This window comes from Trichoderma citrinoviride (assembly GCF_003025115.1).
Source record: "Trichoderma citrinoviride strain TUCIM 6016 unplaced genomic scaffold BBK36scaffold_19, whole genome shotgun sequence".
In the NCBI taxonomy this organism is placed as follows: Eukaryota; Fungi; Ascomycota; class Sordariomycetes; order Hypocreales; family Hypocreaceae; genus Trichoderma; species Trichoderma citrinoviride.
This window is the reverse complement of record NW_020194727.1, coordinates 113664-126938: the sequence shown is the minus strand read 5'-3', so window position 1 is coordinate 126938 and position 13275 is coordinate 113664. Positions and strand designations below refer to the sequence as shown.

Sequence of the window (13275 nt, the reverse complement as noted above, 5' to 3'; positions counted from 1 at the left end):
TCAATGCGTTGATGTCTCAAAACCATCCGTTGGTGCGAACTGTATATAAAATCAAGCTGTCCAATCTTTTAATTACACTGTCATCAAGACAATCTCATTGCTTCTTATGCTTCAAGGCCTTCGTGATGGTCAGCTTTTCCTCTCTCGTGGTCGCCTTGGTTGGCATCGCCACCACCCTGGCCGCCCCCTTGGACGAATCCCTCAACGCAAACCTCACTGAACGTGGACCCAGCAACTTTGTTCTGGGAGGACACAATGCTGTCCGCCGTGCCACCATAAACTACAACCAAGACTACACCACCGGCGGAGACGTTGTTTACACGCACTCAAACACGGGCTTTGCTGTCAACTGGTCCTACCCGAATGACTTTGTCGTGGGCGTGGGCTGGAACCCCGGTGGCTCTGCGTAAGGACCGCCCGATACTCATTCAGTCCATTGCCATACTGATATTGTACTTGTTATAGCCCCATCAACTTCAGCGGCAACTTTGGTGTCGGTAGCGGCGTTGGCCTGCTCTCCGTCTACGGCTGGAGCACCAACCCCCTTGTCGAGTACTACGTCGTAGAAGACAACTTCGGCTTCACCACCGGCGGCACGGTGAAAGGCAGCGTCACCAGCGACGGATCGAGCTACACGATCTGGGAGAACACGCGCGTCAACGAGCCTTCCATCGTCGGTACGGCAACATTTCAGCAGTACATCTCGATCCGGAACTCCAAGAGGTCGAGTGGTACGGTCACTGTTGCGAACCATTTCAATGCGTGGAGATCGCTGGGGATGAATCTGGGCACTATGAATTATCAGGTTGTTGCTGTGGAAGGATGGGGAGGGCAAGGTGGCGTACAGCAAACTGTCTCCAACTAGGTAGCAACTGGACTGCTCTCCGAATTGCAATACTCCGTTGCCTTGAGTTTGATCCTCGAGCATTAAATGCCTGTAGTGTTGTACCTTTAGTATGACTAAGTGCAAGTGGAAATTGCTGAGGTGATTACATCCAGCCGCATTCGAGTTAACGGACAGCCCTACGACTACCTGGCTTACCTACCTAGGAATTGGGTTCGATCTAAAGGTACTCAGCATGCATAGAGTCCCTTAGTCAGAGTCATACTAGAGTTCAAGCAGCTCACAAAGGAACACTGGGACTCTTCGACCTCGTAAGAATGAAAGTAATGTCTGTATATTGCTGACACATCTTCATATTCTACAAAGATGTATTAAACAGTTACTGTAAGGCCAATTGTGCTAGGCCGATCGCTGTTCGTTCCATCCCTGACATTAAGATTCAAAATCAAACCAAAGATGCCTCAAAGTATCCCCCATGTCCCTCCAAGGTCCCTCCATACTCTAAGTGTCCCCTAGGCAGCTTTAATCGCGCTTAAGAATGCTTCTTGCAGCTGATAGTGAAGCGGTTCTGCCAGTCCACGGGCTTCTGGGAGAAGGTCTGGAAGTCCTGGTGCGGGTCGGAAATGTCGGCAACCTTGGTAGTGAAGTCCCTCAGGACGATGCACTCCACGTTCTGGAAGTCGGCGGTGAACTGGAGGCTGGTGACGAAGAGGGTGCCATCCTTCTCCAGGTTGGTGTGTCCGTAAGCCTGTCCGAGTTCTACGGGACGGCCGTCAAGAGGGATTCGGGCATTGCCGTTTGCTCCAGTCTGATCGTTGGCAAACTGGACTTGGACGGTGCCGACATCGCGAGGGCTGGGAGCGGCAGAGGCCGTCAGGGCAAGGAGGGAGAGAGACGAGGCGATAGCGAAGCGCATTTTGGCGAAGATGAAGTTGTTGGATGGATTTTGAGCTAAAAAGTGTGATGGTTTGATGTTTGTTGTAGTGCTGCTGTAGTAGTTGTTGATGCTGTAGAAGAATCGTTGGAAAGCGAGATGAAAAGCTGCTTATATAGATCACTTCTTCACATGAATATCTATTATTAAAAGAAAATACTATAAATAATATTGACTTTTGCCCACTGTCATAATTGTGTAACCCAGCACTATATTGCACCAGACTTCGGAGTTGTCTTTTTTGGTGTTATGATTCCTGTTACTCGTTGCGGCAAGCTTGTAAGTGCTATAAGCTGAGTCTGGGCTGACTCCATCTCCAAATTGTTTCCCATCCTTCATCCTCGAGCTAGCTGTGGCTTTGGACGCCACAGCGTTCGCTTACCCCAGAGACGTCATCTTCCCGACGCTTCCAAAGCCCACCTTACCAAGGCTGAACATGTTCGTTCCGGAGCCGTGCGGATGTCGTCAGGATGTCATTTTAGTCCCGGAGACCCGACATCCCGGCGTCCCGCTCCGTCCACGCGGTATCCAGCATCACATGCAGCTTATTTCGTATTCCTGTGAGTCTCGAATAGCATACGCTGTGCTATCCAGTTTCCTCCAAGCAGCTCCAAAAGTGCGTGAGGCTCTATGGAGTCTCTCTAGATTACCATCATCTCCGGCAATAGATCATTCCGAGGCTAATAGCAAGACCTAAATGACGGCGAGCTAGAGAGCATCTTTTCCATCGTGCAATTCCGTAAGCGGATCTTACAGCAAGCCAAATTTAGCTGGCTTATTTACTAGCTAGCAGCCTCAAAGCCGTCAGCTGCAAGTAAAAGTCAGCCGCACGCTCCGAGTCTGAGCCTCGACGATTTTTCCGCCAAGGTATGTTGTGCGACATTCTAGCGCCAAAATACGAGAACTGCATTCAAGTCGGGCCATGGAAACTCACGTACGTCCTCAATAACTTGAGAAGAATTTTGACTTGTCAATCCTTTCCATCCTGGAGGAATCGTAGCCAAAAGCCCAGAACATCGTCAGCTATGCCTCGACCGTTGGAATGGACGCTGCGCCTGCTCTCTCTCATATGATGATGGTGGCTGCCTGGAGCGCTCTGTGAATCCGTGCTTTCCTTCTACTCTACGGACTATGGTCTGCCAAAGTTTGTTCATCGTACTGTGCGATTGCCAGTTGACAGCTCATATTAATTGTCTGGCAAAGGTGGTGTGCCCGACCTTACGATTTGAGCTCGGAGGGTGGAATGCAACAATGGTCAGAGGCTTAACGGTCTGGTCGATCACGCCTTTTCCATTGGATGTAAATGATATGGCTTTAGCCTAGGATTCTGAATGTAAGCCATCGGAGTATTGGGTTTTCATGTGTAAGATGAATAAATCAAGTTTTTCGAGGGTATCACCTGAGGCCGTTTGACTGGGCTGAGTGGCTCCATGTAGATGGTCTTTTCCTTTGGTCGGCGAATCTTCGTGTCCGACTACAGCTCCCAATGGGCTCTGGAAGCGTATACCTTTCGTAGCTCCTGACAATCAGTTTTTGAAATGACTAAAAATTGTGATACCAGGGCCCAGCAAGGTCTTGAGTATCAAAAACTACCGTTTCGATCGATGATCTCTGTTGTGATAGTGATGGACCTACAGAAAGCAACGTTGTCAGAAGCTTAACGAGATGCTATCATGTCACTCCACAGGACGATATAAGAAGAAGACAAAGTGGAAGCCTTGAGTTCCCTTGTCAAATTGCATTTGGTCTGACCATCAAGATACAATCCTCTTTATTGTTTGTTATCAAATTCAGAAATCTTGTATTTCCTTTGGCATGATGAAGCCATGTGCAATAAGGCTCCCCGACCATGGCTGAGCAATTCTGAGCTGTCAATCGTGAAGCTTCGCCAGAGTTTGATCACAATGAAGAGCTAAAAGCCGTTTGTACGCCACCTCTTGATCTAAAACGAGCTTTATCTTCATAAAAATCGCGGGATGGCCCATCTGCGTCGTAGCTACAGCCACCACGGCGGCGCTTACAACGCCTGTTACGAATGTTTTCAGGTAACAGAGCTTAGGTCCCAATCAAGCCAAGGCGAGAAACTCATGTATTTAGGTCGCACAGTGATATGTTCGTTAGGCACCAGCGTTCTGATTCAGCTTGGATGAAGACCATGGTCAAGACCTTATCTTGTGGCAGTTGTAGGGATTATACCACACCTCCGACTGCTGCTCTCAGGCAAATCGCCCTTCACTTGCATCGGTATACCCTGATAATCCTCCTATGGAATGGTATTCTGAAGCTTGTTCGGGAGATCCATTATTCTAATAATTGGCCAGACCATGAGGTTGAAGGAATGAAGTTTCTCGTTGAAAAGAAGACTGGAGTACAGCAAGCGATGAAGCAGTTAGATCGTCTGGAGTTATGGCTATAGCAGGAACCCTGAACGCTTCAAGAAACATATTTCATATTGTGCAAGACTAGGTAAGGAAAAAACCAAACAGCATACTTTTCGTAATCGTGCTTTCAGACAAGCCACCCAACCTCGAGAACCGGGAGGGTGTTGAGGAAGCGGATGCCATCGACGCCTCTTCCGAAGCCATAATATTCTCGATTACTTGGCAGGGGAATCAAGTAAAGAGGCCAGACTAAGATTCTACGATACACATCTGAATATTAACATTTTGAGCACTTTGTGTTGTATGGTTTCGACTTCAAAGTTGCGCTAAGTCTTCGCATATTCTCCTCTCTTACAGCCAGCCTCAAACTGCACATTTTCCTTCAAACGCCAGCAGCTTCTGTCTTGTCTACTAGAGAGCCCCTACATGCTTTCTTCTACTACCTAATCCATTGCGGCTAGGCTCGTAGAACATACGAAAACTCCAGCACCATGACCACCTTGGGAACCTCATCCATGAGGAACTGCCTGGACATTACGTCTTGAAGCCAAAACTAACGCCGAAGCAAAGGACTAGCGGGACAACAGTATGTTGAGTGGATAGGCAACGTTGAACATCAATAACAACCCGTTTGAGCTGCCCTACAAACTACTAGGTAACTAAGTTCGTACCACAAACCTTATGCCCAAAGCCCAAACTCGGCAGTGGAGATACTCAATCTACCAAACGGCGTCCCACTACCGTGATGCGAAATCGCGGATGAATTTGGCAAGCTTCTCCGCACCCTCGAGAGAAATCGAGTTGTAATTGGAAGCTCGGATGCCTTTGAGCTCGCGGTGGCCCTTCAGCCCAGTCAGCCCCAAGGCAGCAGCGTCCTTGAGGAATGTTTCCTCGACGGCATCGCCACCCTTGATTCTGAAGCAGATGTTCATACGTGACCGTACTGTCTTGTCGGGGATGATCTGGTAAATGTCGGGATAGGCCTCGAGGGCTTCATAGATGAGTTGAGCCTTCTTGTCGGAGAGGACCTGCTGTCCTTGGACCTTGTCGGGATGTTGTTGTAACAGGCGCTTCAACACCCGACCCGCGATAAATATACTATGGAAGAAGCGATTAATTTGTTTAAACTTATAAGAAGACGTATTTTGGGAATATGTACTTACTCGAAAATGCTCAATGTGTTATAAAGACTGTTGTTTTTGGCAATAGTTTCGAATTCGAGGATGCGAGGCGGGACTGGTAGTGAGAGCTGTCTCATCAAGGCTGCAGAAGGCTGTTGGAGGAAGCGTTTCTGGATGATGACGACGGTGATACCAGTCGATCCGAGGTTCTTTTGGGCGCCGAAGAAGATGGCTGCGTACTTGGATACCGGGATTTTCCTCGAAAGGATATTGGAGCTCATATCAGCGACAACGATTGGTCCGTCAGGCCCCGGCTCGAGACACTTGGGGAATCCAGGGAACTCGACGCCGTGGACTGTCTCATTGTCGCATAGAAAAACCATGGCATGATCGCGAGAGAGTTTCCAGGTATCCTCGCTCGGGATCGTTCCAAACTTGCCGTCGTTCTCTTTACGGCCATCAGCCACGATGTTGACATGTTCCGGGCCAAAAAGTCGCTCGGCTTCGGCCGCTGCTTTCTGTGACCAGCCGCCAGTGATTATGTAGTCAATCTTGAGATTCTCCACGGCCGACTTGAGCTTCGGGACTGCGCTCTCATCGCTTTCCGAACCCTGCACTTCCTTCTGTTTGCGAGTGACCCAGTTGCCAACAAAGTTGTATGCCATGCTGGCAAATTGTCCGGAGCCTCCTCCCTGCATAAACAGGATTTCGTAGTCGTCTGGTATGTCCAGGTACGAGACCAGATCGGCCTTGGCCTCATTGATTATGGTCGCCGCAATCTGCGATCGATGCGAATGTTCGGCAACTACATACGGAGAAACCAGATGTCAGCGTCATTCGTCAGAGACAGCCGACGAAAGGTCACTTCAGAATGCGTCCTGGAGCTTCCTGGTGGAAGGAAGGGGAACGGCCTTCGGGAGCTCCATACCTCCAAGGCCAGTGTCATTGTAATTGAGAAGCGCCGCGGCAGCTTCCTCGAGGACGTCAGTGGGCAGCAAAGCTGGCCCAGCACCGAAACTATCACAATCACGAGTCAGCAATACGAAGACATTGTTGCTTCCAAGACAGGCCAGGAAAGACATATGAACGAGCTGTAAAAGGTTTCTTACTAGGTGATGTCTGATCTGGACGGCATGGCGGCGATGAATTCCCGATTGCTTGGACTTGGGATATCTGACTGATGAAGAGGACTGGTCGCGAATATGACTCCGAGGAGTTTTCCCGTCTCTTTTACCTCCCCTCCATCTCGAGCGACTTCGGCTGTCGATTAGATAAGCGATTAGATAGCGGGGCAGCGGGAGAGCAGCTCCGTGTGCGCACGGGCCTTGGAAATGCCGCGATGCCCCGCTGATGCACCGGCCTAATAAGGCAGCTGCGTGCATGTGTGCAGCAGAGTCTCCATCCTCGGAGTTGAACATCATCTCCTTCACACCATTCAACAGGCACCTCTCAACGTCGCATCATCATCCGAGTATGTCCATACTCTGGGCCTGCCTCCCTTGGCCGCGAATTTTGGGAAATACCAGAGATTGCTCACTCTTCTGTTAAAAGTAGTTCTACTATTGTCCTACGTTATGCTACTTTAGCCATTGCCCTCAGGCTGGTAGAGACTTTCGAAAATTCCAGCAATATGACCGCCACCATGACGTTTTATAGCCTCCAGCACTCAATTCTTATATAGCCATGTAGGTGCTCAAGTTTAAGCTGGATTCTTCTACATAACCACATATATGCTTTCAACCTTTGACAATTGCCAGAGTCGACTCTTGGTCGCTTAATTAAATGAACTGCGCGGGGTCCTTCATCAGCCGCTTGGACACCTCATCCATGATTAATGTTCTGGATGTTGTAGCGGTTTTAAGCATGAGCTTCAGTGCAACTGCATGACCCATTGGCGTGGTTTCTGAGGGTTTCACTGATTCTTTCACGTCGATGACCAGTTGGCAGAGCCTCTGTTGGTAATCAGATTGAGCTGTCGTCTCTGGAAGACGGCTCATTACTGGCCTCAGTTCGGTCAGCCGAATCGCATCTCACAGATTGGTCCCCGGGGAGAAATTGGAGCCTTTAAGCGTTCAAGCGGCCATTGTAGACATGGCTCAGATCCGCGAGCCAATGCCACGTGGGTTGACCTCATGGCGATGGTATTTCCGTTGTAAAACCTCGATTCTATCACAAGCTAGGCCTCCCAGTCCCGAGCCTCACCAAACGGACCACAGTATATGAACAACCAGTGAGCCCCGGAAAGCGCTTTCAGACTACTAGATAAGGCAATGACTCGTGCGGATCTTGAAGTAATGCTTTAAGGTCATGAAAGAAGGTGCGAGAAGTCGGGACGCCTCCCGGGGAGAGGCCGGGGAGTTCAAGCTGGATCGTGCATCTGAGCTGACAAGCGTGGGGTAAACGTGTGGAGAAGACGCCTCCCGGGGGAGAATCCGGGGCAGTCCGGGGAGAGCTTGGCTGGTGTCTTGATCGTCATGGCTTTTGATATGAATCAGAGCGGCCGGAAATGTACCCCGGATTTTGGGAAGACAGGTGTATAGCAGGGGTAACTCCCCGCGAAAGAGGTGCTCTTTGAAGCAAGCATCGTGTGACTATATAAGACTATGTCTCAGTGGCTTACACGCCCAACGCAAGCGGACATCCAAGGCAATCCATATAATGCTTTCACAGCCTTTATAAGAAGATAAGATGTTTGGCCACCAGTTGACAGGTGTGTACTCTTTGGCTCTCCTTTGCCTGGGCAGCTTGCCTCTTGCCGGTGCCTCAGTTGTCCATCGCCCGAGCGCACCCTCGGCTCACACTGTGAACGGGACTTATACCGGCCTCACTCTCGAATCCTTCAACCAGGAGGCCTTTTACGGCATCCCCTTTGCAATCCCTCCGCTGGGAGACCTGCGGCTGCGCTACCCCGTGCCGTACAATCAGTCATGGGCTGGCACTCGCAATGCCACCGTGCGGTCAGACTCATGCCCCGGCTTTGACAAGCCCTTTGCCCAGGGCTTCGCCGACGGCTTAACCATGAGCGAGAACTGTCTGACCCTTGACATTGTGAGACCTGCCAACGTCAAGCCCGGAGACAACCTACCCGTCTTCTTCTGGATCTACGGCGGCGGCTTCAAAGCCGGCGGATCGGCTGACCCGCGCTATAACACGTCCTTTATAGTGCGCAACTCGATGGAGATGAAGAAGCCCATCATTGCCGTCGTGCCCAACTATCGCACAGGAGCTTTTGGCTTGCTGGCCTCCAAAGAGGTTGCGGCAGCCGGCGTCGGCAATATTGCCCTGTTTGACCAGCGGCTGGCGATGGAATGGGTGTCTGAGAACATCCGCGCGTTCGGCGGCGATCCCACAAAGGTCACAATTGCGGGCGAGAGCGCGGGAGGCTCCTCGGCTGGATACCATCTGGTGGCGTTTGGGGGAAAGAATAACGGCCTCTTCAGGAGTGCCATCTTGGAGAGCTCGAGCTTGCTTGGTGCTACGAGTAAGTCTTCTTTAGCATCTAGTCTGGATACAGGGAGATGATATCGATGATTCGCTGACATTTTAAAAAGTGAACACGGTCGAAACACTGAACCTAACTTACCAAGGGTGGTATGATAACATTACCACAACGGTTGGCTGCAACACCGCCGCAGACTCCCTGGCCTGCCTCCGCACCGTCCCTTACCCAAAGTTCTTCAGTGCCATTAATGGCTTTCAGTTCAAGCCATACATTGACGGCAAGTTTGTAACCCAGCCTCCATCCGTCTCCATTGCAAAAGGCCAGATCGCGGATGTCGCCCTCATCATGGGATCCAACACGGATGAGGGCACTGCCGAGTTCTTTACGCCTAGGGGGACCTTGAACAACGACAGCGACATTGCGTCTCTCGTCGCCCATCTTGCGAATGGTCTCAGCGAAGAGATTGTCTCCAACGTCCTTCGTCTCTACCCCGATGATCCCATCCAGGGCTGTCCCTTTGGCACTGGACCCGAGCGGTTTGCAGACCAGGGCGTCCAGTACAAGCGCGGCGCCGCCATCACTGGCGACTTGAACATCCACGCTGGCCGTCGTGCCTATGCCGTGAGCCATAGCCAACGCAGAAAGCACCCGATCTACACGTACCGCTTCGACCAGCCGCCGTGGGATATGAAAGAAGTCGACGTCACCATCACCGCCCCCGTATTTGTCACGCACTACAGTGAGATTGTCCATGTTTTCGATAACCCGGACAAGAACGTCAACTGGATCGGGCCGTATCCCATTCTTTCGGAATTGGCCAACTATGTGTCGCGGTCTTGGGTTTCGTTTATCCACGATCAGAATCCGAATAATCACGGTCTTCAGGGTAAGCCGGTCTGGCCCAGATACGACGCCTCCCAGCCACAGAATATCGTTTTCAGGGCTGGTGCCAGCTGGATTGAGAAGGATGATTGGAGAAAGGAGCAGTTGGCATATTGGAGCACGATCTGGTCGGAGGTCATGACATAGTCGTATCCCATACTTTATCCGATCCTGGTAGCTCTCCTCTTGAGAAAAAGCTCAAGAGATGCAGTCTGCAAGCCAGGAAAAATTGAGAGAGGTATTTAGGAGAGAATAAGGAAACGATATTACGAAAATCTCCTGTGATTTTATCTATAAAGCAATCTGTCACACAGTTGAGCACATACGACCACAGGTAGCGGAATATTCGGGGTCTCGTCTGCTCCCCCATAGACAAGCCACTAACCGGCAGATTAGTAGTCAAGTGGGTGACCATTGGCGAACACCGGCTGTTGTATGTTTTCTTTTTACATTCTTTTTTGCTTGGTTTAGCCCCACAATCGTGTTTGTTGCGTGTTCATGTATATTGCGAATATTATTGGCAGACATGTGACTATGGACCAACAATGTCCTGCGCATCATCCATCCTTCGGGCTTCAATCCAGGAGATGGCCTCTTCCCGATTGCGGCAAACATGAGGCTGCCCTCTCTCCTTATCGTCCGGCGTTGACATGGACCCTTCTAAAGTCATGTCGAGATTGCATAGGATGCTGTTTCGAAGATACTCAAAACAATGGGCTGCATGCCTCGGGTTGTCTTCTTCACTAGGCCCATTCAGTATCAACTGGTGATAGCTATCCACGCTGTAGTATAACTAGAAATCGTTCAACATGGTCAGCTTATAAAACGACTTCCAGGAGCGACTGGTGTTGGCAGCATTGACTTACGCAGTGCAGCGCATGCGTCCATGATGCCTCGAATAACGGGCCGGAACGAATGGGGTCGTCGGTGATGGGATTGCCAAGTAATGGATGATCTTTGTAGTCGGGGATAAGAACACTTCCGCTTCCCACTACAGTACAGTAACGGTTAGTATTATACCCTCTCATAAGATTGACAGCATGGCAGTGGCTACGTACGTGGCATCAACATATCCCAATTTCTCCGGATCTCCATTCGATTCTCGTTCGACGTCATGTTCGGGATGAATTTATCCTCTTCAGGCTTGAGATATGTGTACGTATGCGAAACTGTCTAATGGTTAGTAAAGAGGTCCCAGATAATGAAGGCGGGATAGAGTTGGCTCTCACGTGTCTTGTACAGGCCATTAATGTCACCACCCGTCTCGACAAACTGGCCTCCTGGACCTATTCCCTGAAGATCGTTGCCTAAGTTCGTGCTACCACCTTGCTTCAGACAGAGCAACAGGATGATGATCGTCTGTAAGCCGACAACTACCCCCCATCGTAGCCACGTCCAGAAGTTGGAGGACATCTTGGCTCTTTCTATCAGTCGATGCGCGAAGGAAGATGCTGATTCGTCTGCGTCGTCTCGTAAAGACAGAAAAGCCGTCTTGTCGAAGACGTCAGCATTCGAAGAGATCTTTGTTGTGTCCGATGCATTATCTTCTAGGTCGACGTCTTGGCCCTCTTGAGGTTCGTCATTTCGTTTGAGTTTGAAGTATTTCCCGGCGAAAGCCATGTTGACGATGAATTATTAAGTTGCGTAAATGTATAGAAAGTGAAGAAGAAAACGCCAGCGCAAAGTGAATGAAATAGAAATGTTTCTCTCTGTACCAGCAGGAGATGGACGGTTGAGGATGTCAAAAAAAGGAAGAAACAACCATCCACTGGACAAAACCGAGTTCCAAACAGTTCAACAATGGCCTCCTCTTATTACGATCAATCATCGAAACTTGTGCTGTTTGATGCGACAAGAAACCTCTCCTCAAGACCTATTCCCTGAAACACATATTTCTCCTAATCTTTACGAAGCGATGAGATTGGTCAAACTAGGGAGTTATGCGACGAGTGTTTGGGCGGCTAGGCGAAACAGGAGTCGGAGATATGCTGGTACCCGCGTTGTGTCAGGGTTGCCGGGGGTCGGCAGATGATTTCCGCTTCGGAATTACAAGACTCGAAATCTTTTTCTTTGCAGAAACATGGGGATAGTTCTACCATTACTATGCGTTATAATTGATTCGAACATGTTATCACGCCACACGCTAGGTCGGAGGAGAGACCCCTAGGTATGATTTCGAGCCAGCAGTACCAAGGGGCTACTAAAGTGACGACTCCCTGGACGCAGCACCACCAGCGGCGGCTAGTGTAGACATCACTACCAAAGCACCCATCTACACGAATTCTACAAGGTTGCATGATCACAGCTAACTATATGCAAACAGAGGTGAAAACCATTCAATACAAAGTATCCAAGCTTGAAAGTAATGGTAATGATAATGGTAATAATAAAAATAGATATCTAAGGCGAAAAGTGCATATTGGTATAAGCGTAACCAAGACTATCTTACACAGCACATCGCAAACAAGGCCAAACGCTGCATTTAGTGCTCCAACACCTCCATGTTCCCAACAGAATGGTCCAACGCCCACTGGCGCACTCCCTCAAAATCTCGACAAACGTGCTTCGAGTTCAGTTGCGGCCAGGCGAGCGGATCGTCTGGAACCATGTAGAAAGTGAAAAGACCAATGTCCGCGTTACACTGAATGTTGAGTCGAAGCACTTCGATGCAATGATCTATACACGTGTGAGCTGAGGCCATGTCTGGACGTGTGAGAGATGCGCTTACCGGTGTGTGCTTGAAGGGCTTCTGGACCGTGACTGAACTCTCCACCAAGCGGTTCGTAATACTCTTTATAGGTGACCCGTCGCAAGAGGTTCAGGCAGTGCAGGTGGTGAAAGACTTCCATGCCGACTCTGTACCCTTCCTCTCCGGTAGTTGGATGGTTGACCTTGAGGGAAGTTTCTGGCATATCCAACTTGGAGAGGTCGGACTTTGATAACCACTGGTCGCCCACTTTCATGCAGTTGTTAGAGCTGGTGACCACTCAGCAATTTGGCCGCGAAACTCACTATCGTAGGAAATCTCCCTCCAGACTCTGTCAACCTCGGGTCCAGCGCCAACGAAGGGATTGCCCTTTGATGTGATGTTATATCTGACTTGCTTGTATTGCACAGCGGTGTCGGCGGGTGCTGCATATGCCAGTTAGCTATCTTGTCTTGATGTGCAATGCAGCATGCATCACTACTTACACCAGGCTGAAGTCTGCCGAACGGCATGGAGGGTTGATGATCGCAACATCGCTGTGCTAACGAGCATTCCACACGAAGTAAGAAGCAAAGCTGCGTGCACAACCCAGAGCCATTTTGACCTGATCCATCCAGACGCTGATTCACGGCCGGAAGCCTTCAAAAACAGTTCCGAATCGCGCGAAAGATAGTCTAGATCATCGATGGCTCGCAGAGTCGAAGTAGAATCAGATGACAGACGACTGGGGTTCTCGCCAGGCAAAGATACTTCCACAGGTCGATATTGGAAAGCCATGGTTGTGCAAACGAGAATGGTATGAATGAAATCGCATGCGATTTTCGGTCTGAAAGAACTTTGGTTCTGCGTAGGATAATGAACTTTGAAATTCTTTTTCTTGGATGAGAAGAGAAACGTGATGAAAAGTGGGCAGCAGGTTAACATGTAGTAGAGACGGGCGAAACAGGCGTGAACGTTGCCGAGG

General features: G+C 49.9%; 7 protein-coding genes across 7 annotated transcripts; 2 read left to right on the top strand and 5 right to left on the bottom strand.

Moving 5' to 3' along the window:
* Window positions 1-125: 125 nt before the first annotated feature.
* Window positions 126-865, top strand: BBK36DRAFT_1163377 (glycoside hydrolase family 11 protein; the record flags this gene model as incomplete). The annotated part of the gene is made up of 2 exons (XM_024894530.1): window positions 126-406; window positions 466-865. 2 exons carry the CDS (start codon window positions 126-128, stop codon window positions 863-865), a joined length of 681 nt encoding a protein of 226 aa, XP_024745365.1.
* A 511-nt stretch (window positions 866-1376) lies between these two features.
* Window positions 1377-1760, bottom strand: BBK36DRAFT_1145123 (hypothetical protein; the record flags this gene model as incomplete). The annotated part of the gene is made up of 1 exon (XM_024893731.1): window positions 1377-1760. The coding sequence occupies one exon, from the start codon at window positions 1758-1760 to the stop codon at window positions 1377-1379; it is 384 nt and encodes a 127-aa protein (XP_024745364.1).
* Window positions 1761-4896: 3136 nt separating this feature from the next.
* Window positions 4897-6415, bottom strand: BBK36DRAFT_1130193 (phosphoserine aminotransferase; the record flags this gene model as incomplete). The annotated part of the gene is made up of 4 exons (XM_024891815.1): window positions 4897-5257; window positions 5323-6085; window positions 6209-6297; window positions 6390-6415. 4 exons carry the CDS (start codon window positions 6413-6415, stop codon window positions 4897-4899), a joined length of 1239 nt encoding a protein of 412 aa, XP_024745363.1.
* Window positions 6416-7968: 1553 nt separating this feature from the next.
* BBK36DRAFT_1186274 (alpha/beta-hydrolase) lies at window positions 7969-9751 on the top strand (the record flags this gene model as incomplete). The annotated part of the gene is made up of 2 exons (XM_024896476.1): window positions 7969-8761; window positions 8868-9751. 2 exons carry the CDS (start codon window positions 7969-7971, stop codon window positions 9749-9751), a joined length of 1677 nt encoding a protein of 558 aa, XP_024745362.1.
* BBK36DRAFT_1186271 (hypothetical protein) lies at window positions 9741-10064 on the bottom strand (the record flags this gene model as incomplete). The annotated part of the gene is made up of 1 exon (XM_024896475.1): window positions 9741-10064. A coding segment is annotated over one exon (324 nt), but the record flags the coding sequence as incomplete, so codon positions are not given.
* Window positions 10065-10136: 72 nt separating this feature from the next.
* BBK36DRAFT_1163373 (hypothetical protein) lies at window positions 10137-11224 on the bottom strand (the record flags this gene model as incomplete). Its single annotated transcript, XM_024894529.1, has 4 exons — window positions 10137-10397; window positions 10471-10595; window positions 10663-10773; window positions 10834-11224. The coding sequence occupies 4 exons, from the start codon at window positions 11222-11224 to the stop codon at window positions 10137-10139; spliced, it is 888 nt and encodes a 295-aa protein (XP_024745360.1).
* An 862-nt stretch (window positions 11225-12086) lies between these two features.
* Window positions 12087-13088, bottom strand: BBK36DRAFT_1172883 (hypothetical protein; the record flags this gene model as incomplete). The annotated part of the gene is made up of 4 exons (XM_024895804.1): window positions 12087-12280; window positions 12333-12560; window positions 12617-12736; window positions 12797-13088. 4 exons carry the CDS (start codon window positions 13086-13088, stop codon window positions 12087-12089), a joined length of 834 nt encoding a protein of 277 aa, XP_024745359.1.
* Window positions 13089-13275: the final 187 nt, after the last annotated feature.